At 40.3% G+C, this 26077-nt stretch overlaps 1 protein-coding gene across 4 annotated transcripts in view; it reads right to left on the bottom strand.

Annotated features, from left to right (window-relative positions):
• Positions 1-26077, bottom strand: part of Zc3h13 (zinc finger CCCH-type containing 13) — a 97784-nt gene that overhangs the window by 9833 nt on the left and 61874 nt on the right. For 3 of the 4 annotated variants that reach the window (XM_008824394.3, XM_008824395.3, XM_029559275.1), the window contains 9 exons: positions 23876-24186; positions 21007-21462; positions 18767-18958; positions 14285-14852; positions 11623-11723; positions 10193-11386; positions 8670-9188; positions 4131-4283; positions 1707-1907 (listed from right to left, as the gene is read on the bottom strand). In XM_008824394.3, coding sequence (XP_008822616.1) covers positions 1707-1907; positions 4131-4283; positions 8670-9188; positions 10193-11386; positions 11623-11723; positions 14285-14852; positions 18767-18958; positions 21007-21462; positions 23876-24186 — 3695 coding nt within the window. The remainder of the gene's footprint in view (positions 1-1706; positions 1908-4130; positions 4284-8669; positions 9189-10192; positions 11387-11622; positions 11724-14284; positions 14853-18766; positions 18959-21006; positions 21463-23875; positions 24187-26077) is intronic. The other variant, XM_008824396.3, reaches the window with a different exon arrangement.

Below are 26077 nucleotides of genomic sequence, written 5' to 3'. Positions count from 1 at the left end.
TCAGTCTCTATTAACAAAAGTATTAGTAAGCTGCAAAACAAAACAAAAACACTAGATTCACAAATGGAAAGGATCTGGATCAGTTCAAATTTGTTGCAATAAGGTAAAAAATTAACATGATAAAATACTTTCAGACCATCCTAGTTAGTTCTTACTGTCAACATGACACAACTTGGAGTTACCTGAGAAGAGAGACCCTCAACTGAAGAACTGCCTATATTAGACTGACCTACGGTCATGTCTGTGAGAGACTGTCTTGATCGATGATTGATGTGGAGGGCCTAGCCCATTGGGGCCGCGCCATTCCTAGGCAGGTGGGCCTGAGCTGTATAAAAAAGCTAGCTGAGAATGAGCCAGTGAACAAGCCAGTAAGCAGTGTTCCTCCGTGGTTTCTGCTTCAGTTCTTGACCTGACTTCCCTCAATGATGTACTCTGACATGGAAGTATAAGCTGAAGTAAACTCTTTCCTTTCCTAAGTATGACATGAACACAGAAAAATTAGATAACAGCTAGCAAGTGTGGTGCCTGCTGGCATCCCTACACACCAAGCTAACCCATTGTCTTAAAGGTTACCCTAGACACTTGCATTTGGGTACAATCCTCTGCTTGTAGGGCGAAAAGGTTGTCAAGACACCCAGTTTGCTTGGAAACTCAGAATATCAATTTCACAGTTCTGCTTTATTTAGCCCTGGACAAACATTGTACATTTTGACATATGAGCTTACCTTGTAAGAAGCAATTTTTTTTTTCTTTAGTTTTTGGTGCTGCAATCAAGTCTAGTACCTTGTGCACATGCTCTACCACTGATATATTCTCAGCCCTCCAAAGTAATTTGAGGACAGAACTTAACATAAATGACAAAATGCATGAAAATCCAGTGGTGGTTGTGGGGTATGGAGGGGCATGGATGGGATAGGAGGGTCTAAATTTGATTAAGATCTAGTATACAAAATGCATAAAAACTCAATAAAAATATTTTTTTAAAAAAAGTAACTTTTTGCCAGGCATGGTGGCACACGCCTTTAATCCCAGCACTTGGGAGGCAGAGGCAGGTGGATCTCTGTGAGTTCAAGGCCAGCCTGGTCTACAGTGAGTTCCAAGACAGCTGGGGCCACAGGGAGACCCTGTCTCAAAAAGACCAAAAAAAAAAAAAAAACAAAAAAACTTTTTAAAAAATAGAGTGCTAAAATCTTTTCTTTTATTATTAATATAATTCATTATATTTTGCTAATCTGAGGGTGACAGTATCACATTTATTTGCATAATGACCATTTTGTTGTTATAGTTGGTATTAGCTTTACATTTCGTGGTCTGTTCTTCGACTTTAAGTGTCCAATTATGTGACACTGACACAACATTGTCACCGTGTTACTTTCCTCATTGCTGTGACAAGATAACACACAAAGCAACTTAAGAAAGGAAGGGTTTATTTTTGTACTTTTGGCTCACAGTTCAAGATTGTAGTCCATCATGCAAGAGGGGGGAAAAAAAAGTAACTTTTCTACAGAAAGTTCATTTTACAACTTTTCTACAGAATTAAACTTTTTTCAAAATAAATTTAAGAAAGGAATTTTGACCATAAACATTAAATCATAATTATGATTCCTTAAAAGTTTCTCAGACCGTAAGTTCTACATGAGAAACAAATTCGTTTCAAAAGCACCTTAGTATTTATAGCAATATTAGTTAAGGCAAAATGAAATTACCTTTGGGTTTTTCTAAAAGTCTCTGACACGTCTCTTTGACTTTAGAAAACAGTTCAGAACCTGCCAACTTTTTAGAAATCCCAACTCTCAGCATAACGGCTCCAGGGGTAAATTTTAGGAGGGCAGCTCCAGGCTCTCGGGGTTCTTTTGGATGCTTTGGCATCAGACCAGACCAATCCACATCTATTACGTCTAATGGATCTGTGAAGTTAAACAACAGGGTTTTATTTTACATCAGCAAATAGCAGTCTTGGCTGGAAAAAAGTTCAGCAGGTGGAAGCACCTGTCTCCAAGCCTATCAACATGAGTTTGATCCCCAGGAACCACATGATGAGAGGATAGAACCAACTACAGGCTGTTCTCTGCCCTCCCCACTAGTGCCATGGTACCTGAGTACCCATATACCTACACACAATAAATAAATGTAAGAAAGAGAGAGAGAGGGAGGGAAAGTAAGTCTCATCTGTAAAGAAATGCAGTTGGGTGTCTACATCTATAGATTCCATATCTATTTAAACAAATGGAGATAAAAGTGTATGAACATTTTTATGTATCCTGAACATGCACAGACTTTTTCCATGTCATCCTAAAGAGTAGAGGTCGGTAACTATATAGTGCTTACGTTGTCATAGGTATTATTAGTAATTTAGAGATGGTTTCTAAAGTATGCTGGAGGGTGTGTGTGTACATGCTAGCTCCATTCAAATTCTAAGCATTTTATTACATAGGGGACTTAAAACAGTTGAAGATTTTGATACCTGCAGGAATCCTGGAACCAATCCCTCACGACTACTCAATGACCACTAAATCCAGGAAGCATGCCATTAAATAAGCATTTTTTTCCCCAAAAGCTGTATTTTTAAAATAAAAGCTTTCTCATAAAAACTATTATTAGAATTTAAGAACTCTTACAAATAAAAAAATCTTCCCACCAAAAGAAAACAGGCAGGCTAACCCACCTGTACAAAATAAGTCATTTAAGTAATACAAGAATTCCCTAATGAAAGATCTTCATTATTTCAGTAAGATTATATTGGACATTGTGGAAACTTAGTGCTAAATCTAGGATCACATTTAGTTTATATGTGTGCATACATACTTTTATTTTTTTTTAAGCAAATAATTCAACACACCAAAATGAAATTCCTTTGAAAATTATACAGTAGGGCCACTGAGATGGCTCAGTAGGTAAATGTACTTTGCCGCCAGGTCTGACAACCTGAGTTCAATTGGAATGCAAGAACTGACTTCCACAAGCTGTCCTCTTACTTCCACCCACACACTGGCATGTACCCTTGCCAATAAATAAATAAATGTAAAATAATTATATAGTGAATATTATTAGCACACAGCAAACAACCATTAAATACACCGTGACAAATTACATATGTTAGGAAAAAATGTGAAATATGAGGGCAAATTAAATAAACATATTTTATATATCCAGACCAAGCAAAGGCCCTCACTATGATAAAAATAAAAACAAAAACAAAATCCCCTAAAACAAACAAGCTTGGTATCGCCTGCCTGTAATCCTGTAATTCTAGTACTTAGGGAGGTTAGAGGCAGGGGGCTCAGTTCACATCCTCAGCTACATAGTAGGTTTGAGACCAGTTTGGGCTATATGCAACCCTGTCTCAAAAAATAAAATAAGTAAGATCAATAAAAAGCTAGAAAAAGCAAACAGTGACTGAGATAGACAGTTCACTGCGAGTGTCAGGGGTTTTGTTCCGGGATAGTCACAGCAAGTATTCGCCATGCACAATGCACAGTAGGCAAACACAATCACCAGATTTACAAATCTGAGAAAGAAGCTATATACAGTGTTGTTCAAACAAAAGTTCAATTATTATATATTTTTGAAAAGTTGTTCAAAAAGCTGGGTTGGGCCATTACGATTGTAAAGCATTGTATAATATATACGCCATGTCAGACACTGGCAAGCAATCAGTATTTGGTTAGGTTTTAGGTCATATAATAAACTTAAATTAAATTAAATTAAACTCTGGAAAACAAATCTTATAGCTCTACTTTTCCCATGAGGTGCTTTCATAGGCAACGTCTACTTAAAAATAAACAGACATATAGCCTATGACATGATTTTCTTTCCAATGGTCTTCCCTTAATTACATAAAAATTAAAACATAAATGGGAAGATTCAAAGTGTTTTTTTTTTTTTTTTTTTTTTTTTTTTGTCTTTTGAAACAGGGTCTCCCTATAGCCCTAGGTGGCCTGAAACTTGCCATGTAGACCAGGCTGGCCTCAGTCTCACAGTGAGCCATCTGCCTCTGCTTCCCAAGTGCTGGGATTACAGGCATGTGACAGCATACCGAACTTCAAAATGCCTTTTTAAAGGATGCAAAAACTCTTTTCATACCATAAATCAGATGCTTTTTATGTTTAAACAGCTCTGCAATTGATTACCTGGTATCCTCTCTTCATCCTGCTGCTCTTCTCTCTTTTCTGCATCACCTGCCAGAATTTCATCTAGTTCATCGTCACTGATTGGCTCATATCCTTCCCCAGCACCAGATCCTAATGAATGCACATCATCTAACTTGGATTCATCATCTCCTGCTAAATAGAAAAATTAAGTTCATGTCAAAAAAAAGCTTTAAAAGGGATATCTAAGTCAAACTGAAAGGTAGATGCTGGTGTGCACACTAAAAGAGTGTGAAAAGTATTATTTTTTTTTAAATCAGAAAACTTACCTTACTCTATACTTGATCATTTCAAAAGAATAATGAAAAATAAAATTTAATTAGTTAAATTACAACTAAAATATCAGAAACAAAAGATGCACTGCTGTATTAACAATTATGTATGCTATGTTAATTTTATTGACAATTTCATACTTTTTTTTTTTTGGTCTTTTTGAGATGGGGTCTCCCTGTAGCCCCAGCTGTCCTGGAACTCACTATGTAGACCAGGCTGGCCTTGAACTCACAGAGATCCACCTGCCTCTGCCTCCTGAGTGCTGGGATTAAAGGCATGCGCCACCACGCCCAGCAACAATTTCATATATTTACATAACGATTTTAGTCATTTTCACCTCATTGCCCCCTTCGTCCTCTCCCTCTCTCGCTGGCTGCTTCTCAACAAGTCCTCTTGCTATTTTCATGCCTTTCTGTGAGTGTTTATTTTATTTTTTTATTTATTTTATTATTTTTATTTTGTGTATGAGTGTATTGCCTGCCTGTATGTGAGTGCATCCGTGTCGTGCAATGCCGCAGAGGTCAGAAGAGGGCTTCAGATTCCCCTGGAACTGGAGTTAAGGATGGTTCGTAGCCTCCATGTGGGTGCTGGGAATCGAACCTGGGTCCTCTGCAAGAGCAGTCAGTGCTCTTAACTGCTGAGCCATCTCTCTAGCCCCGTGAGTGTTCATTTTTGATAATACAACTTTAGCATTCAGAAAAATCTAACTTCAAAAACTGTAAGTTCTTTACCTAATTTTTAAAAGCTTGCAAACCTATTTCAAAACGTATTTCACTCAATATTAGTCCACATTATTTGGCTCATTACATGGATAACAGTGAAATACAAATGTTCAACTGTCATTAATTCTCCACTACCTGGCAATCCCATGTCCCCATCTCAATGTTTTCTTTTAATTAATGAATAAAAAACTTTAGAAGAATGCTGTAATAATATACTTTTAAAATAAATATTTTTAAAAATTTTAAAATTTATTTTTATTTTACGTGTATGAGTGTTTTGTTGGCATGTATGGAAGTGCACCTGTGTTGTGCAGGGACTGCAGAGGCCAGAAGGTGGTGTTGGATCCCTTGGAACTGGAGTCACGACAGTTGTTTACCGGCATGTAGATGCTGGGAACTGAACCCAGGTTCTCTCCAAGAGCAGCCAGTGCTCCTAACCACTAAGCCCTCTTTCTGGCCCAAAATAAATATTTTTGTTGATATTAGTAATATATATTCTATTTTGTTATTTTTATCAACTATTTTTTCACCTATCCTAGGCTAAATTTTCATCTCCTTCTGAATTAGTTGTGGATTTAGTCCCCAAACCATAGAGTATGCTTAATATTTTTATGGGTTTGATTTTATAGCAGAGTAAGAGGTTATATTTCTAATCATTCTAATAATTTCTCTATTTTTTCAGAAAAGAATCACCTTATTATAATTATGCATTCTGTTATTCTCAATAACAACATCATGCAGCTGGTTTAGGAGGTCACACAAACAGCTGTTAGGCCCCAAACTGGATACCACCTTAGTGAACTTGCATAGTCAGTACACTTTCTTCAATGGCTACTCTGAACAATGAAGCTTGTATTAACAAAGGAAATAGAACTTATGTTTAATATCTTCACTACCAATTTACATTTTTTGCTAAGTAACTTGGTCATCAGAGCCGATTTTCCATTTTTTTCAGTTGAACTTCTTGATTAGGTAAACCCATTTACACATCTGCACTGTTAAAGCAGCTCAGGTTCTGGGCACTCTGAAAACTGATGATGTCAGACTGTGCAGAGGGTGGGGCTGCTGGATGCTGAGCTGCAAGTGCTGGCCTTGGTGCAACACTCATTTGAGTGGCCCACAGGACCATGGGGGATTCTCAGACACCTGTATCACTGTAAAGCCTAGGCCAGCATGAGTAACAACTCACAAAAGCTATATCACAAGGGCCCTCTATACAACTTGTTCACTAAAGAGTCTCCTCTCCCTAACAACTGTTTATTGCTTATTTTTTTCTATAGAATTTTGTAATACTTTTAAAATTTCCCCAATTCATTTTAACATATACAAATCTATTTCTAGAAATAAGTGAACAAGATAGAGTTTAAGCTTTCAAGTTTATCCAACTTATTTTCCTACTTTGAATAAAATATTTAAGCTGGGCATGGTGGTGCACCCCTTTAATCCCAGCACTCAGAGGTGGAAGCAGAGTCAGGCCAACTATATAGTAAATTCCAGGCCAGCCTGTGGTTATAGGGAAACCCTGTCTCATCAAAACAAAACAAAATAAAAAAACAACAAGAATAGATAAAATATTTACACAGTGTAGCAGATGATTCACTCCTAAATTTTTATGCTACATTATCTGTGGTCACAATAAAGAAATGATACATTTAGGATGAGGGACAGTGACTCCAGTCATAAGAGAACTTTTATAACGATTAGCTCAATTATATTCGATTATATCCCAAGGCTGTACTTCCATTAAAACCACAGCTCATAACCTGATGCAACTTACAGTCAAAATTGAGGTGAAAATGCAATGTGATGAAAGCAGAAATAGAGATTATTTTCGTTAAATTAACTGGGAAAAACAGATGGCATCCTACAACAGTTAATCAGATAACTGAGATGTAATGATCCACCTTTTGAAAGACTGGAATTTTACTATGTAAGCCAAATGTTATCACATGAAAAAAAAACAAACAAAACTGTGGGCTTGAGGTAGAGAGGTTACGTCAGAACGTGATGTAAATACTGACAGCAAAACTGGAGCACCACGAGGAGGTAGTTTTCAGAAGAATTCTCAGGGGAGTCATTCTCCTGTTAACCTAGGCAAGGTTATAATTATAATGCAACAAGGAATACTATGTAGAGAATGCAGGAGCACAGTCTTGATGATGAAGGGTGAAAGCTATGATTCATAAGTACGGTATAATGGGAAGAAAAACATTGAAAAGTATGAGACAGTGCTGGGGTGCTAACAGATGTACTGACATGGTTTAGGCATCTAAACAGTGTGTACACTGATGAGAGAAAGTGTTATAAGGCAAGTAATACATTTTATTAAGATTTAAGAGGATAAAAAGGAAAAGGAAGAATGTGTAAAACAAGGTGAAAGGCTTGGGATGAGACTTTTGAGACACTTAGGACATAAGCAATAATATTTATTACTTTTGATTTGCCATAGATAGTGTTTGGGCTACAGTAAAATCCACTGCCTTTAAAGGTGAATGCTTACAGCTCTTAGCTAGCCTAATGTGCCACTGGTTAGTGCATCTTCAACTATTTAACTTATCAAAAAAATTTCTACCTTTGCTTTCTTCTCATTACATTTTCACCTCAATTTTGAGTATAAATAACATGAAATCATGAGTCATGGTTCTAAAAGAGACTTAACTTTTAGTATAACTGAATATAACTAATCAACATAATAGCTCTCTTCTGACTGGAGTCACTGTCCCTTCTCCCTAAAATGAGACAGTTTTTCTGGCAGAGTGGGAGTTAAAGGTAGAGAGGAGAGGCAGTGGGGACTGAGGTTCCATGGATTCCAGACTGACTCTGACTGGGCCACATGGCTGAGAACGACTGCAATGTGCCATCAAACAGCTTATGTTTATTTTCAACAGCCCTAGAAAACAGGGATCACTAATGAGTTATCTGACTCCTTAATTCAATTTTTGTTGTAGATGCATCTACGTACTGCTGACTTTGAAGTCATGATTCTCCTGCCTCAGCCTCCCCAGTGACAGGACTTTAGGTGTGAGCCATCATACTCAGCTGACAATGCACCTATGTAGCCTTTTATTTTAATGGAACTGATTTCTTTATGTTAAAAATTTTTATTTTTATTTTATGTGTATGGGTATATTGCCTGAATGTAACTAGATGCACCCATGTCATGCAATGCCCGTGGAGTCAGAAGAGGGCATCAGATCCCCTGGAACTGGAGTTATGAGGGTTGTTAGCAGCCTGTGGGTGCTGGGAATTAAACCCTAGTCCTCTCCAAGAGCAGCCAGTGCTCTCAACTACCGAGCCATGTCTCCAGCCCTACTCCCCTACTTTTTTACTTCAATTGTTACTTCTTTATTTTGTTAAGCTTATTGGTTCCAAAATTGCCTTGATGATACTGAAATGAATGCCTTCCTTATGGATCTACTTCACATATAGAATGGAGTCAATTCACCTGCTTTTCAAAAGACAATGTTTGTCTCCCAGGGAACTGGAAAAGCAATGGAGCAGTGTCACAGGAAAGGGTGGTGCTCACCTTCCAGGCTCTCTGTTCTCTCCGCCTTATTCATCACATCTTCCAGTCCCTGCAAAGGCCCCAAGTCTCTATCTACTCTCTCCTTATCCACAGCCAAGGAGTCCCGGGAACTGCTGTCTACATCTCTTTCATGCTCAGTCTCCAGTTTTGCCTCACTACGTTTCACAGATTCAATTTGAGAAGAGGTCTCAAAAATTTTATCTCGCTCTCTGTCCCTTTCTGTGGAGTCAGCAAGCAGTCTCTCTCTTTCTCTGTCCAAGTCTCTTCTCTTGTCTCGTTCTCTCTCTCGTTCCCTCAATCTCTCTCTCTCTCTGGTCCGTGGCCAATCCTTATCAGCTTCTCGGTCCCATTCTCTCTGCCTTGTCTCTCTTCTGTCTCTCTCCCGTTCACGGTCATGTTCGTATCTATCTCGTTCTTGAATCCTGTCTCTACTATCAAACGACCCAGATCGTGAATGGACTTGCCGATCTGACTCAGGAGAGCTTCTTCTTGAGCTGTGGCTTCTGGAATCCTGGCGATCTAAAATGAATATGCCATATATAAAGTTAACATGAACAGAAACAAAATGTCCATTTTAGAGTCCTTTAAAATGCACAACTATTTATTTTCTATATTTTTCAATATTTACTTTGCAAATTTTATATGTCCATGCTCTCTATATACAATTTCATATATTCAAACTCATTTTAAGGAAAAATTTGCCCTCTCAATTGAAGTGCTAATTAAAATAGTTTCCAAAAGTTTCCCTGTCTATTTTTTATGTCTATCTTTAAACAAGCACATAAAAAAAAACCATGCACAGAGGCTGGAGAGATGGCTCAGAGGTTAAGAGTGCTGACTGCTCTTGTAGAGGACCCGGGTTCAATTCCCAGCATCCACACGGCAACTAACGACCATCTGTAACTCCAGTTCCAGGGGCTCCAATGCCCCCTTCTGACCTCCATGGGCCTGGAGAGATGGCTCAGAGGTTAAGAGTGCTGACTGCTCTTGTAGAGGACCCAGGTTCAATTCCCAGCATCCACGGCAACTAACGACCATCTGTAACTCCAGTTCCAGGGGCTCCAACGCCCCCTTCTGACCTCCATGGGAAATGCATGACATGTGTGCACCTACCTACCTATTCAGGCAATACAGACACATAAAATAAAAATAAATAAAAAACCAGGCACAACTGAGATCATTCTTTGATTTCTTCCCTATCTTATTTTCTGTGGTCAAAGAGGCAGCACTGGTTGCAACCAGAATAGCAGGAAGGTTAAAATATGCAAGTCCTATCAACAAGACTTCTCACTAAAATCCTGACATGGTTAACAATCTACTGAAAGTGCTTCTTCAAAATGTTGGTATTAAAATGGTAGCAGATGAGACTTTAATGAGATGCCTATGCTTTTGTTTTGTTTTGAAATTACATGAAATTTCAGTATCATATGAAGTAACCAGTTTGGCACTGCTTTATAATTATAATTTGGACCAAACATACTACCATAGGAAACACTAGCTGGATCAAAGTTTAACCTTATTACCTGAAGAAGTACTTCGACTGGGTTCTCCACGCTTTAACTGATCAATCCTAGATTTCCTCTCTCCTGTGATCTCCAGGCTTTTTGTTTTCTCTCTATCTCCAGAGCCACTATGCAGCACTCTCTTTCGACTACCCTGGTCATCGCCACTTCGATGGGCAGAATCATTGGATGGGGAGCGCAGGCGACCAGAGGTGTGACTCCGATTACTGCGATTGCTCCCAAGGCTGCTGCTCCTCTTTTGATCCACCAGCTTGCGATGTGGTGTATCTTCTATAGTCACATGAGATACTTCTAACTTTTCCACTCGTGTCCTCTGGCATTTTCTATGTGAGTCTTCACTGGCAAAAGCAGCACTGGTATTGGAGGCCATGGCAGAGCTGGAGATGGCAGCAGAGGTGGTGGCAGCAACAGCAGCAGAGACAAGAGCAGCAGCTGCAGTACTGGCAGCAGCCACAGGAGGCGGAGGAGGGAGAAGAGAGGACAGAGGGGAAGGGGTTCTCCCAGGCATGGCAGAGGTGGCAGTGTGCTCGGGCTCCAGGCCCTCTGTGCGCTCAGGCACATCTTCATCGGACCAGTCGCTAAAGGCTGTCTCTTCTTTCTTCAGTGGATCCTCTAGCATGCCATCCTTATCATTAGAAATTTCAATCAATTCCTCCTTGGTTGTCAGAGGCGGTGTGCGGGGGCCTCTCTTCTTCTTGCTCTGCTGAGCTGCTTCTTCCTCAGAAACATCGGAGTCACCTTTGGATCTTTTACGCTTTTTGTCAATATTTTTCTTCTTCTGTCCTTTTTTTGGTGAAAAGACTTGACCATCTTCAGAAGCCTCAGCATTGCCCCTCTCTATTCCAATATCATCCTCTTTTTTTTTCTTAATAGGTTTCTTTTGAAATTTTGCTTTCTTCTTATTTTCATCATGGGCTCGGTCAGATACATCACGATCTTCTGACTGGTGGTGGCTGATCATGTCTTGGGTCCGACCACGTGAGCTTTCCACGATTTCTGCCTGTTCTCTCTGTCTATCAACAGAAAGCTTCTCTTTGAGTTCCTGCTCCTCATAGCGCCTTGAACTCTCCTTTCTTTCTGATTTGCGATCTTCCTCTTTCCACCTGCCCTGCCTGTCTTCTGCAAGGTGTGACGGGCTGACAGACCGAGAGTCCTGTGGTCGCACAACCTGGCTTGAGAGCCTATGCTTTTCATCTATGGGAAAAATATAATAACCACACCTTCACTAGGCCAGTAAACAGAACATCACACACAATAGTAGGACAAACCTTCACTTTTATTTCAAAACTTTTTAAATGGCAATACTGTCACTAAAAACATGGCTTTAACTACAAATAGTATGACGAATGGCACTGTGATAAAATGGCATTTCTATCACATACTTCCATCAATAAAGAAACATTTAGTGGTAGGAGATCAAGGGCACTTACTTTTGTCATCTCCACTATAGGTGTCACTGTCAGGAGAATGCTCACGCCTGCGCTTAGGAGACTGCCGAGGGCTGGGACTCCCTTCATTTCTATAGCGCTTCCTAAATTTGGGCAAACAAAATACAGGTTAAAAAATTCCGGATGGTGAAAAAAGACTTCTTTCCTATGCTTTTTAACCTGTATTTCTTTCTTTTTTAAAAAAGTATTTTATTATTTTATGTGTATGCATGTATTGCCTGCATGTAGGTAAGTGCATCCATGTTGTGCAATGCCTGAGGACAGAAGAGGCTGCTGGATCCTCTGGAACTAGAGGTATAGACAGTTGTTAGCTGCCATGTGGGTACCAGGATTTGAATCTGGGTCTTCTCCAAGAACAGCCAGCGTTCTTAACTGATGAGCTATCTCTCCAGCCCCTTCACCTGTATTTCTTTAATGTAAGTAGAACTTACAGTTATAGGAAAGAAATGTAGTCAGAGCTGTATGACACAAAGGACACAGAGCACTTTTAATAAAAGTCTTCTACCTCATTTGCTAAAACTACAATTGCAGATTAAAAATCCAGAAGAACATTTCTTTCATTATATATATGAGTCACTCAAGGGAAACTTGCCAGATCTCAATACTACAAAAGCTGGTAACATGAAGCAGAGAAATCAATATAATAATGTATTCTGTAACACAAATTTTTGTCAATTTTATCTGCTTCACACTGAGAAGATGGATAGATGATTTGGGGAGTTAAAAAGTTGTGCATTTAACTTAGAGCTACATTACTTTCATGCAACTTTAAGCAAGTTCCTTGAAGCTGTTGAGTCTTAGCTTTCTCATCTGAAACCGAGAGGAAAAAATAAGTCTTTCTCATAAAACTGAAGTGATGAATAACATTATGTCCTAAGTCCAGGGCCAGGCAGGCATATTGTGGGTATAGTACAAAAAGTAGTTCCTTTTGGGGCTGCAGAGGTGGCTCAGCGGTTAAGAGGACTGACTGCTCTTGCAGAGGACCTGGGTTTGACTCCTAGCACCCACATGGTGGCTAACAACCATCCCTAACTCCAGTTCTAGGGAATTTGACTCCCTCTTCTGACCTCCATGGACATTGCATGGGTGCAATACAACTCATACACATAAAATAAAACTAATAAAATATTTTTTTACAAATTAGCTCCTTTGTCTTCTTAGAACTAAATTACTAGCTTAAAGACCAACCAATACAATAATTCACATGTCTACTTGCTTCTTTAAACTTAAGTTGTGGCTTACAGATCATGTGCAAATTATTCTGTTTTCTCATACAGTCATTGAATTTTTGAAACAAACACTCTTCACAGATATGATGGTCAATGGTTGAGAGATATGCTATAGTGCACATACCTCCTGGATAGCTCCGTACATAGACTGCAACATGTGAGCAAGGGAGCAGTCATAGGTGAAGAGCAACAACCAAAGGCCCCTACTTGTGCAGTTCCTTATGGAAGCTCTCCTGGCAAGAAGTGGCCTAGGGACCCTACTGTCTGAATCTGGGCTGGCTTAGTGACTTACTATGTGACAAGAGAATGAGAGGAAAGTGACACTGTACAAACTGCTTTGGTTTTTATTCTCTTGGGGTATCAGCCACCATTCTGTGCTAAACAGTGTGGAACACTGCAGGCTAAAAGGTCACATGGAGAAGGGGCTTGAACTGCCAGCATGTGACTGCACGGCACCCCAGCCACCCAGGCCTAGGTGAACTGTCAATCGCAGACACATCAGTGATGCCAAGTGAGAGAGGAGAGGACGCACTCTGCTGAGCCCAGGTGAAATGAATTTACAGAATCACGAGCAAATAAATGGGACTTGTTTTAAACTACTCACTCTGAGGGTAAATTGTCAACACAGCAAAGAACAACTGATATATTAGAATAAAGCAAAATCTACAACATGAGAAAGCGATTTAAAGTCGTTTTAAGAAAATAACCTAAGATTAGAATTAAGCAAACACTGAGAATTCAGCACACCTACATAAAACAATGCTTTTTACCAAGTTCTAGATACAAAGTATCCAGACAAGGCAATGAAGATAAAAGTGGCAATTTCACATAAGGAGATTTTGTGACAGGGCTTCAGCATTACTCCTAAGTTTCTAGATTCAATTCTTGGGCTGGTTAGCCATTAAAAAAAAAAAAAAAAATCAGAAAAACATTTGCCAGTATAAGATAGTAGAGGCACAAAAAAGATTTCAATCAAAGCACAGAACTAGGTAAGACTTAAAAGTTATAGAATTAATGAGGTCAGAGGGAAGAAGAACATGCTGACTTGCCTACATGTGCTAGGCAAACACCTCTGTGGTTTACATTCATTATTTTTAATATGGGGAGAGGGAAATAGAACAGAAAATAGACTAACATAAAAGCTTAGAGCCCTTGGATCCATAAATAGAATTAAAAAAAGTTTTAGAAATGAAAAACATTTCAAGGACCAAGTAAATATATACATGCACACCTCTCTCTCTCTCTCTCTCTCTCTCTCTCTCTCTCTCTCTCTCACACACACACACACACACACACACACACACACACACACACACACACGCACAGCCATCTAAAATACTGGGACATCTAAAGAAGAAAAGCAGTGAGACTTCTGCATTCCTGGCGGGTCTCAAGGCCCCAAAGCCTGCTCTCACTTGGATTTCCTCTCCTCGTGGCCATCTCTGGGGTTCCGCTCTTCTCGGATGTCTTCTCGCTTCTCTCGGCGGTCCTCTCGCCCCCTCTCTTCCCACTCTCTCTGACGTTCCCGTTCTTTATCTCGTTCTCTTGCCCTTTCTCGCTCCCGCTCTCGTTCTCGTTCTCTCTCTCTCTCCCGTTCTCTCTCCCTCTCCCTCTCCCTTTCCTCTCTCTCCCGCTCCCGCTCCTTTTCTCTATCCCGTTCCCTCTCTCTCTCCCTCTCCCTATCGTGGTCACGATCCCTCTCTCTCTCCCGATCCCTCTCTTTCTCTCGTTCTCTATCGCGCTCTCTGGCACGCTCTCTTTCTAGCTCCCTCTCTCTCTCTTTTTCTCTTTCACGATCCCGTTCCCGCTCCCGCTCCCTCTCTCTCTCCCGCTCCCTCTCCCGCTCGCGTTCCCTCTCTCTCTCTCTAGCCCGTTCCTCTCTTCTTTCGTCTACTCTGTCTACTCTTCGTTCCTCTCGTCTCTCATCACGCTCAAGCTCGTCAGACCTTCCCTGATGACGAATTGGTGAGCTTGGTCTTTGATCTACAATGAAAATCAAGTTTTGTCAGAGTTTAATTTTGCAGATAACCCATAGCGTCCCTTAAATTGTATCTAAGTACAGCATATTGGTCATACCAACAACAAATTAAAAACCAGGTACATTTACTCTTAATAGCAATCATCCCTGGACATTTAAAAGAATACTTACTTAAGGATAATTTGCATTTGCCCTCTAACTGCCATGTTTTCTGCTCCCTGTCAAGTCCCAGCCTCCCATGATCCTTTCTGGTCTATTCTGCTTGCTCCAATCCTGCCTCCAAACCACGGCTTCAACCCTGTTTTCTGCCATCTCTACCCTTCACCTCTGATCTTCTCTGTGCCCCCGGAGAGCACTGGTGATAAAGGATAGGAGCCGCAGGAGGTGTGGAACATAGCAGCTGAAGGAGAAAAATCCCTGTAAGTCACTCTAACCAGCCCAAGTTATACACAACACATTAAAACGCAGCTATCATGGGAGAAAACTTTTGAACAAACCTCAAAACATGCAGCTGCAACATTAATCTCTATCTACTAAGCTAGAATTAAGGGTACTGATGTCTCAAAACCCTGGAACAATCAAATGTAAAGTTTCATACTACTGATATATTTATAATAACTAATGAATTTTACTTTTTCCCACTCTACACATGAAGTACATAAACAGAGAAATCGAATACATGCTGAATACATGGTTGAGCAGGAAAGCAGTCAGAGATAAAAAAAAAAGTAATAAAGACAGGAACTTTCCTAAAGACATAGACATCTTTAAAGCAACTATGACCAAAGGCACCATTTTCATACCATATACCAATGTCTGCTAGTTACACAATAAATCATGCTTGCAGCATACTCAACAGGCTGGAAACTGGAACATCTAATACCAACTTAGCAGATAATTTTAGAATATTTCTAAGTTCAATATAATAACTTGAATTTCCTTTCCTTATCACTAGTAAAAAAGGGTAAGATTTGTCTGTATTTACTACATAGAGGTTATAGGTCCAGTTTCAAAATTCATTTAATTTTCATGTTCAAACAAAATGAAACCCTATTCAATATTTTCTGCTCCTTCTTCTTAAAAAACATAGAAAGTATGATCCAGAGGCGATTTTGGTAATTTTCCATTAGAATATCAGAGCTAAAAGTCTGTTTTTTTCTCAAATCTTTTCGCTTTTGCTGAAAAGAATTTCTATTTTAAATAGCTCTACTGTATCATAATTTGGATTTCCAGAATGTAGTATGCCCATGTTTCAGCTGAATTTCTGAGTTGGTGATCATTGCGAAAATCACAATTATGAAATAACCTGAAAAACTTCAATACTGTAACCTTACAGCAACTCGTATTTGAAATCTCTGAACGCGCAACATCAGAAGATAGTCACTTCTTGGTAGATAAAACTTCTTGGTAGATAAAACCTTTATGTTCCCAACCAAAAGAAGATTCCCTTTATTTTAAAATAAAAAGGATATAAAAATGCTATAGTAACATGCCTAAACTGTCTTCCTTGCTACCGTCTTTCCCTTAAATGTGTTCTTCGAAGATGTGCTTCTCATGTATTTCCTTGATAAATGACACCCTCATTCACAGACGTTTTTAGAAACCTGTGAATAATCCAAATCCCATTTTTTTCTAGGTACCATCAATTTTTTTCTAGGATGTTACTTTTCCCGCCCCTGTCACTACAGTTAATTTATTAATGTGGAATTAATTCATCAGCTCTGCTCAGATGACAACATAATCAAGAGTATGAGTGGTTAGTACCTTTGCTTTCAGTTTATCTACCAGATGCCTATTATGTTTTTGATGAAAACTCAATTTCATCCTTCTGCTTAAAAGCAGTTATTTTGTAGGCAGTAAAAACAAATCAGCTTAAAAGTTTCAGGCTGGTTTCTGAGTGTAGCTCACTACAACTATTTCAATAAATATCAATTGTATGATTGAAATAGAAAAGTTTTTTGAAGTTTCCAAGACCTGCATAAGATTAAGCCAGTCAACAATCTAGCTTTAAGTGGCAAGGGGCAAAAAAGACCTCCCCCATAGCCCACCCATAGATGAGGAGCTACCGACAGTTGACAGTTTCTAGGAAAGGGAGGGTAAGTTTTCTTCCAGAGTGGGATCCCTGGGAAGTTGACCACACTCCGGTGGATGGCTCCACACCCATAAATATATGACAGCACAAATTGGATTCAATACATTACTTTTTTAAAACAGGACAGGAAGTTGGAAAGGGTGGGGAGATGGGGGCTGGAAGGAGGTAGAAGAGTGGGGGCTGAGTATCATTAAACTACACTGTATGAAAGTCTCAAAGAATCAACAAAAATATTCTAAAAATAGTTACAGTGAAATAAAACAAAGATAATTGGATAACTGGACTTCATTTTTTTTTTTTTTTTTTTGGTTTTTTTAAGATAGGGTCTCCTTGTAGTGCCAGGTGGCCTGGAACTCACTATGTAAACCAGGGTGGTCTCGAACTCACAGAGCTCTCTGCCCAACTCTGCCTCCCAAGTGCTGGGATTAAAGCATAAGCTACCATGCCTGGCCAATAATTGGACTTCTATAGTTAAATACCTGAGTTAGAATTCCAGCTTTGGAATATTCTTCTCTAGAATACTGAAAACTTCTCTCAGATCTAACCCCTTAAACAGTGAAATGTAGCTTATTTAACTAAAAGAATATGAAAATTATAGGGATACTTCAAAGCCCAAGTGCTGGGATTAAAGCATAAGCTACCATGCCTGGCCAATAATTGGACTTCTATAGTTAAATACCTGAGTTAGAATTCCAGCTTTGGAATATTCTTCTCTAGAATACTGAAAACTTCTCTCAGATCTAACCCCTTAAACAGTGAAATGTAGCTTATTTAACTAAAAGAATATGAAAATTATAGGGATACTTCAAAGATTAACTAAAAAAAAATGTAAACCATTAAAGTTCTTACATCTTATAAACGCTTAATATGTACACCTGAATTACACATAAGTGTAAAACCAAATGTGCTATTAAATTTATACAAGATGAGCTAGGATATGAAAGTATTAAAGAGAATTTTAAAATGCTAGGGAAGAAACAATTTCAGAAACATAAGACTTGTAGAAGTTCCAGCTCTATCTAAAACTGAGGACACACCTCCTAGTAATTTTGCTTCAAAAGTGATCTATTTTTATTTTATGTGTATGAGCATATTGCCTGCATGTATGTAAGTGCACCAGTGTCATGCAATGCCCTCAGAAGTTAGAAGGCGGCATCAGATCCCTTGAACCTGAGTTATGGACAGTTGTTAACTGCCATGTGGATGCTGGGAACTGAACCTGGGTCATCTGCAAGAGCAGCCAGTGCTCTTAACTGCTGAGTCATCTATCCAGCCCCCCCAAAAGTGCTTTAAGAGACTAACAGATTAAAACTTTTATTTAAGATGTACTAGAGTATGAAATCTGCCACCATAAATATGAATTCTCAGGATGAAATATGAACACCACATTTTTCTGGACAATCCTCAGCACTATCCCCCCTTCTTCCCTCGTCTCCAGCCCACTTACCTGCTCTCTTGCCCCTGCCTTTCGTTCTCTCAGCAGTTATCTGACAGTCCTTATAAAACTATGGATCACAGCTAATTACTGAGTAGCCAGGATCCTCAGCTGCAAAGGTTTAAGTGGTGATAACACTCACTAATCTACACTCTTTAAAGCTGCAAGCTACTCCATACAACAGAGCATCCCCAGTTCTTGAACTCTGCTGCCATAGAGAGTAGTAGTTAGCTATTTACATAATCACGCCTCCATATGAACAGAGACTATCTGGATAGCTTCAAATATATTATCAAATACAGATCCTGAACTATATTTTATGATAAAAAGTGACATTTAAAGAACAATCCTCCCAGTTGTTGGTCACTACAAAGTAAGTCTATTTGACGAACCTCTTTCTCTGTTGTCTCGGCGGTCTCTTTCTCCGTGCCTTCTCTCAAAGGAAGAATCCCTTGCTTGCTCCCGAGAGTCTCTCTCGGGATATCTGTCTCTTTCGGGATAGCTGCTTCGAGGTTCCCAGCTGTCATGATAGTTGCTGCTACTGCTATGGCTATCCATCTGAGAACTTCTTGTTCCTCGGCTTCCTACACAAGGGACATTCACTCAGTTAACAAATGTACTTATCCAGCATGCTTTTCAGTCATGATCTTTCTTCCAAACATTACAAAAGGATTTTTTGGTATTTTAAAACATGGTAATTACTGTTGCAAAAATATTACAGGGATCAGAAAACTCAAGTTGTCTAATGACTATGACTAGAGTAAGCTAAGCCACAGTTTTTTCTGTCTATAAGGATGCCATAAAATGGGAACCTAAAAGCAAGAAGAATGACTTAGACTCCAAACAACAAAACACTTCTTCATATCTAACTCACAGATACATAAATCATGAAAAAAATGAAAGATAAAGCTATATATAATACTGCTTTAAATACACATTTTTTGTGAAAATATTCCAATATAGAACTAAGGTAATTTGACAACATGAAGTAGTATCTGAAAAATTTTAAATCTATTAAAAGATGTGTGAGGCAGGCCTGGCTGCAGAAGTCTATAATCCCAGCACCTAAAAGGCTAAGGAAGGAGGGCAGGAGATAAAGGCAGCCCAAGCTTCCAGTGACACAGCCTCAGAAAAACAAAGGGATGGGAAAAAGAATGTTCCCAATGACTGTATTCCTAATAGCCATCACACTGTAAAGTACCCAAATGTCTCAGTGGTGAAGAGTTGAATAAATGGTGGTAAATCCTCATCATGTACTATTTGGTTAGGAAAAAAAAAAAAAAGACAAGCAACAACTTAGATGAACCCCAAGAAGATTATGCTAAATGAAATGAGATGCAGGACATGTTAGAGGTTAGCAGGAGCCAGGGACAGGGGAGGGGATGGATGTGTGGCTACAAAGTAGTACACATGGGAATCTTCAATGTTAATGTTACAGCTGAGAAGCTTGATTACGGAGGCAGTAAGACTACACCAGATATAGAGGAAGACACACACACACACACACGCCCATGCGCAAATAGAACCAGTAAATTCTGAGTAAGCTCTGTACTAATGTTAATGTCTTAGTTCTGATACTATGTATCACACTTAAGATGCTAACACTGGCAAAAAGCCAGTGCACAGAGCTTTCTGTTCATTTTACTCTAATTTCGTACGTACCCAATTCCTTCAAAATAGGGTTTTAGAAAATTAAAATACATATAAAACCTTAATAGGAAAAGGTATTAATTGATAAGCTTAATATATCTGAAATAAAACTCCAACAGTTTTTCGTGGAATTAAGAACTTCTAAAATTGAAACGAAAAAGTAAAGGACCAAGAAAAGTCTAGAAGCCAGGCATGGTGGTGCATACCTAGACTTCTAATATCGGCAAGGCAGAGGCAAGGAAGATCCCAAGTTCAAGGCCAGCCTAGGCAATAAAGAGACCCTGTCCAAAACCAAACCAAAACAAACAAAACACCCCCTAAAACAAAAGTCAAGACAATTATGAGGAAGCAGGTGGGGGTCAGGGTGGTGCTCTGCACTACAAGGTGAATTAATACCAACAAGAGATTAAACCAACGAACCAGTGGAAGGAATAAAAGAGGTGAGAATTTAGTAGCTTTTGGGAGGAGGTTAGAGAAAGGCAAGAGAGAGGCCAAAGCTAATTAAGCCTCAGTAATTTGGAGGTAGTCAGAAATACATCAAAGTTAATTGGGTGAAGAAAAATGATCCCAATATGTGATTTGCAGCAAGTGTAAATACTGAAAACATATAAATCAATCATTTTGACATTAATTTTGAAAATATACCATTTTAAGTCTACTTGAAAGACCATTTGATCACATACATACCAGTTTATTAAAAATCGCCTTATGGTTTTAATGTAGCAGTGTTCACAGGGTTCCCCACTGATCTGTATAGAGGCTATGACTTACCGAGCGCCACTTACATTTTGCTGCTTAAATTCGTAATTCTAATAGAGAGTTTATAGGGAAGATACAAATTTAACTGATTGCAAATTACTCTCACAAATTGCTAAGAATGAATGTAAGTAATGATGCATTTAGAAGAGAAATCTTAGAGATTTAATGCTTTCTATATGAATATACAAAATACAGCTCACTACAAGTCAAAACCCTTACTTACCCTTTTCAGGTATTTCTGGGCCTCTCCCCCTACTTCTGCCCATCCGGTCACTCCTAATTTCACTTCGGGACTCATTTCTAGAATCACTCCTTATTTCTGTACGGGAACTTTCTTCTCTCAAGTGGTTTCTGCTGTAACTCCGGGACTCTTCCTGGTACGTGTCCTCCTTCGGATGGACACCCCGGCCCTCGCGGTCTCTGTAGTCATGGGCATCCCGAGCTGACCGGGAATCTCTGGGGTCGCGACTCTCCTTGGTGTCTCTGCTGTAGTCCCTCATGTCCCGGCAGTCCCGGACGTCTCTGCAGTCCCGCAGCTCCCTGCGGTCTCTCACATCTCTCCGGTCTCGGCCATCCCGGGATTCTCTCTCATCTCTGTGGTCTCGAGAAGAGCTCAGATCCTGTTCATACTCACGCTCTTCTCTAGTGTCCTTTTCTCTATCCCTTTTGCCTCTAGTTTCTGTAAGACAATTTTGGAAATCAATTTTACTTCCATTTATACAGCTTCAGAAATTCATGTTTCTCACAGAAAAAAAAGAGACAATATAGATAAAAAATAAAATTAAAATTAGATATGGTGGCATGTGCATGTAATCTTAGTGTTGGGGAGAGGGAGACAGGAAGATAACTGGGGTTGTCTAACCTGTCAAGCTACAGGTTCAATGAGACCCTGGTGATGGCACAAAAAGGTGGATAATGGCAGAGGAAGACACTTGGTGCCAATCCCCATGGCCTTCACAGGCACATATATACACATGAACATGTACACATGTATACAGCGTGCACACACACACACACACACACACACAAAGTACAGAAAGAAATGAGAGTGATTTTATAGCATCTCAGCCAGAACTGGGAGAGCATATCCAACATTAACTTAATTCTCAGAGATCTAGAAAGAAAAACTGGTGGCTTTGTTCTTTTATTGAGGTGCTGGGGATCAAACTGAGGACCTCAAACATGGCAGGGGCTCTATCACTGAGCCATACCCAGGACACTTGCTCACTTCATCATTAAGACTTCCATCCAGAAATTCCACAAGTTAGTTTCCCCCGACCCTAGCTCCTTTATCAAACTTTCCAATGTTTTTAAACTCTGCTCCCTAATTTGCTGCTTACCTTTCTTTTATCTCCTTGGGTTGCTCTTGTGGTGCTAGGAATGAACCTCAGGGTTTCACAAGTGCTAGGCAAATGCTCTACCACGGAGCAATATCCCCAACCCACCTCTCCCTTCTTGACTTTAAAAATAAAGTTAAGAAACTGAAAGGGGTTAGAGAGATGGTTCAGTGGTTAAGAGCACTGGCTGCTCTTCTAGAGGACCCCCCTTCAGTTCCCAGCACCCACATGGCAGCTAAGAACCCCCTATAACTCAGTATGGTGGTCTGAATGAAAATGTCCCTCATAGGCTCCAAGTGTTTGGACATTTTGTCCCCAGATGATGGCACTGTTTTGGGAGGTTTTAGAAGGCATGGCTATCCTGGAGGAAGCACATCACTGGGGGTGTGCTTACGGAGATCTTAAGCCTTGCCAAATCTCCAGTTGCCCTCTTGCGTCCTGTGCCTGCGTGATGATGTGAGAGCTTAGCTTCTGCTGCTCCTGCTCCAGCCACCTCCATCCACCATGCCTCCCTGCCATGATGGACTGTAATTCTCCTGGAACCGTAAGCTCAGACAAACTCTTCTACAAGTTCTTTTGGTCAGTGTTTCTATCACAGCAACAGAAAAGTGACTAATACACTCAGGTTCCAGGTTATCTGATGCCCTCTTCTGGCCTCCATGGGTACTGCATGCACAGGAGCAGTTACATGCAGGCAAAACACTCATATACATAAAATAAATAATTTAAAAAAGAAATTGATGGGCTAGAGAGATGGCTCAGTGGTTAAGAACACTGGTTGTTCTTGCAGAAGACTCAGGTTCAAATCCCAGCATCACATGGCAGCTAACAAGACCCAAGTCTGAATCCCAGCATCTACATGGCAGCTAACAACTGTCTGTAACTCCAATCCCAGGGGATCCAACAGCCTCTTCTGACCTCCACCGCCGGGCACTGCATGACACAGGTGCACTTACCTACATGCAGGCAATACACACATACACATAAAATTTAAAAAAAGAAAAAATTAAAAAAAGAAATTGAAAGAGACACTTTAACAACCAGTTGGTCAAAAGTATTCAGTAAAACATCTTATAAGAAAGCACCAACTTAGCATAGCTATAAGTGCCCACTTGTGCATACTTAATACTTTACAGCTCTGTGTGTTTAAGCATTTGCTATTGCCCTAATCTGTGTGTATTACAGAAGATTTACTATAACACAACCCTCCTCTGTCCCTTATATCAAGATTTACTATAACACAACCCTCCTCCATCCCTTATTTAACAATATGGATGCCCAATTTTCTGAGAAGGAAAGTCTACATTAAAGTACCTATTTATTTTTTATTTTATGTATATGAGTGTTTTACCTGCATGTGTGTAAATGCACCCGTGTCATGCAATGCCCAAAGAGGACAGAAGAGGGTGTCTGGATTACCTGGAATTAGAGTTATGGACAATTGTGAGCTGCCATGTGGGTACTGGGAATGAAACTAGGGTCCTCTGCAAGAGCAGCCAGTGCTCTTAACCACTGAGCCGTCTCTCCAACCCACAAGACCTCTTTTTTTTTTTTTTTTGGTCTTTTTGAGGCAGGGTCTCCCAATAGCCCCAGCTGACCTGGAACTCGCTATGTAGACCAGGCTGGCCTTGAACTCACAGAGATCCGCCTGCCTCTGCGTCCTGAGTGCTGAGACTAAAGGCAGGTGCCACCATGCCCAGCATAGCCTCTTTTAAAAAAAAAAAAGAATAAAAAAAGCTAAAATGTAGTGCATACCTTCCCTCCTCTCATGCCGCCGATCATGAGACTGTGAAGTTCTTTCATGATCGTGTCTCCCTTTCTCTCGCATGGGAGAACGATGTCTTGGAGGGCTCTGCTTTCTCTGAGGAGAAGATAAGCAATGTGAAGGATAAGGAGAAACAGAACGCCGTAAAGATGGAGTTAATGTCCGCTGGTAGGACGGTGAAGGAGTTCTTTTCCGGCGAGGAGAAGGGGAATGTCTCTGAATAGATGATCCCGACTGTGAGGACGATGAGTGGTGTCTAGAAGATATGGGGGAATGATGTTGTCCCGAAGGGGAAGAAGACCTATGAGAGAAAGCAGCAAAACATGTATTCTAGAGCCTACAATTCCAGTCAAGGGGAGTTCTTAAAAATAAGATGGGAGAGTTGGGCGTGTGGGCACACGCCTTTATCCTAGCCCTCGGGAGGTGGAGGCAGGTCATCCTAGCTGGCCAGAATGCACTAGGTTAAGTTGATAAAAGATCTACTAGGCTTCATTTCTAAACAACTTAGCATAGGGTAAGGTTACCAAACTAGGGGTCAATTTGCCTTCTAGGGAACATTTGGCAGTGTTTGAAGTAATTTATTTATTGTTACAATTCCAGGTAGGAGAGATGCTACTGGCATTTAGTACCTGTTGCCCAACCAATATCTCACAATGTATAGGACCCTCACTCCCTAAAATTATCTTATACAAAATACCAATAGTGTAAAGGTTATTTAACCTTGCTTAGAACTAATAACCATTATACCATCACTGTGGATATCTTTAAAAAATATATTTGCTATAGGCACTATAGACAATTTCAGAAGACTTTTCCAACATTCCAGAATTTTTTGAATAAACATCTAACGCCCAAAATGATTGCTTGAAGTAATTTGATTTTTAAGTGTGTGTGGTGTCCAGATTATTTTTTAAACATCAGTCTTTCTTCTTTTTAACTATTACAGAAATGTGTGTATTCCCATCTCTCATGCACAGATTTTGTCATAATAAACTTTAAGACACGACTTAGATGTGTTTGCGAGGTTGTCAGTTGTTGCTAGTAGAGGTGAAAGATGGAAGGGAGTGGAGGAGGTCTTGTTAAATAGGAACTACGAACACTCAGTGTACACTGCTTCTAAGTGAAGGCAGGTTATTTAAAATAAACACTTTGCCCTGAACCTTGGTCCTTCATGCCAGTGTAGGCATTGCAGACTGGTTGCCTTGGTGGTCAGTGCTGTTCCCTCTTCCTGTGGCCCAGACTTACAGCTCTTTCCACAACCACTTCCTGCCTCAGTCTATTAGTGTGCTTCCTCTATAGCTGTCTGGGGGCTTCCTCTCTCCAAGTACTTGTTCCCACTTCAGAAATTACCACAGTGAATTGCATCCTTTATGTTATAAGGGCATACATGGGTCGTGTCACCTGAAAAAGGAGGTGTCCTCTGGTTCTTTTACACCATCCTTTGGAGAAAGGTACTCTGTATCTTTTCTAGAGTTGTTGTTTCCACTTGACTAAATCACTTATTTCTTTAAAAAGCCACTTCTTACTCCTGCTCTCAGGCCTCTCTTGGGGTAAGTCTACTGCGCAGCCTTCCGCGCCTTGACTACTGCGCAGCCTTCCGCGCCTTGACTCCCCCAGCCGCGCTCATCCTTCCATCTCCCCTGCTGTTCTCTACTCCAAGCTTGGGCCCTGTGCCATTCCTAGTCTTGGGGCCTCAGACACCTGGGGAGCCAGTGCTGCTTCCTGACCCTTTTCACCCGGATGGGCTTGGTGCCTTCCTTGGGCCCCAGGAGTACTGCCTCTGGACCCGGACCCGCCCTCACCTCTCTCTGCTTCCCTGGTCCTGCAACACCTGACAGCCTCTTTTGGGGCTGACAGCCTCTTTCTGGGGCTCCGAGGCTTACCTTGCCTCTCCCTGATGCTTTGCATCCAGTACAATCCAGCTACTCAATCCACTCCCTGGGAAATCTTGGGGCTTATTCCCACCCCATCTGCCTTTGCATCCCTGCGTGGCATGGCCACGGCCAGGATCTCAGGTCAGTCCAACACCCAAATTCCTGAGGCCAAAATCATTCTTAGAAGATTCCAGACCCAAGGAGAAAGTCTGAAAACTTCTGACCCACATTGGAAGTGGGCCACTGCGGAACTCCTGAAGACAAAATCAGTCCAGCCACATCAATATAAAATCAAAAGAGAGAACCAGAAGCTTAGAC

The sequence above is a fragment of the Nannospalax galili genome, unplaced genomic scaffold, assembly GCF_000622305.1.
Source record: "Nannospalax galili isolate Female #2095 unplaced genomic scaffold, S.galili_v1.0 scaffold388, whole genome shotgun sequence".
Lineage (NCBI taxonomy): Eukaryota > Metazoa > Chordata > Mammalia > Rodentia > Spalacidae > Nannospalax > Nannospalax galili.
The sequence above is the reverse complement of the archived record's forward strand: the minus strand, read 5'-3'. Positions and strand labels throughout refer to the sequence as shown.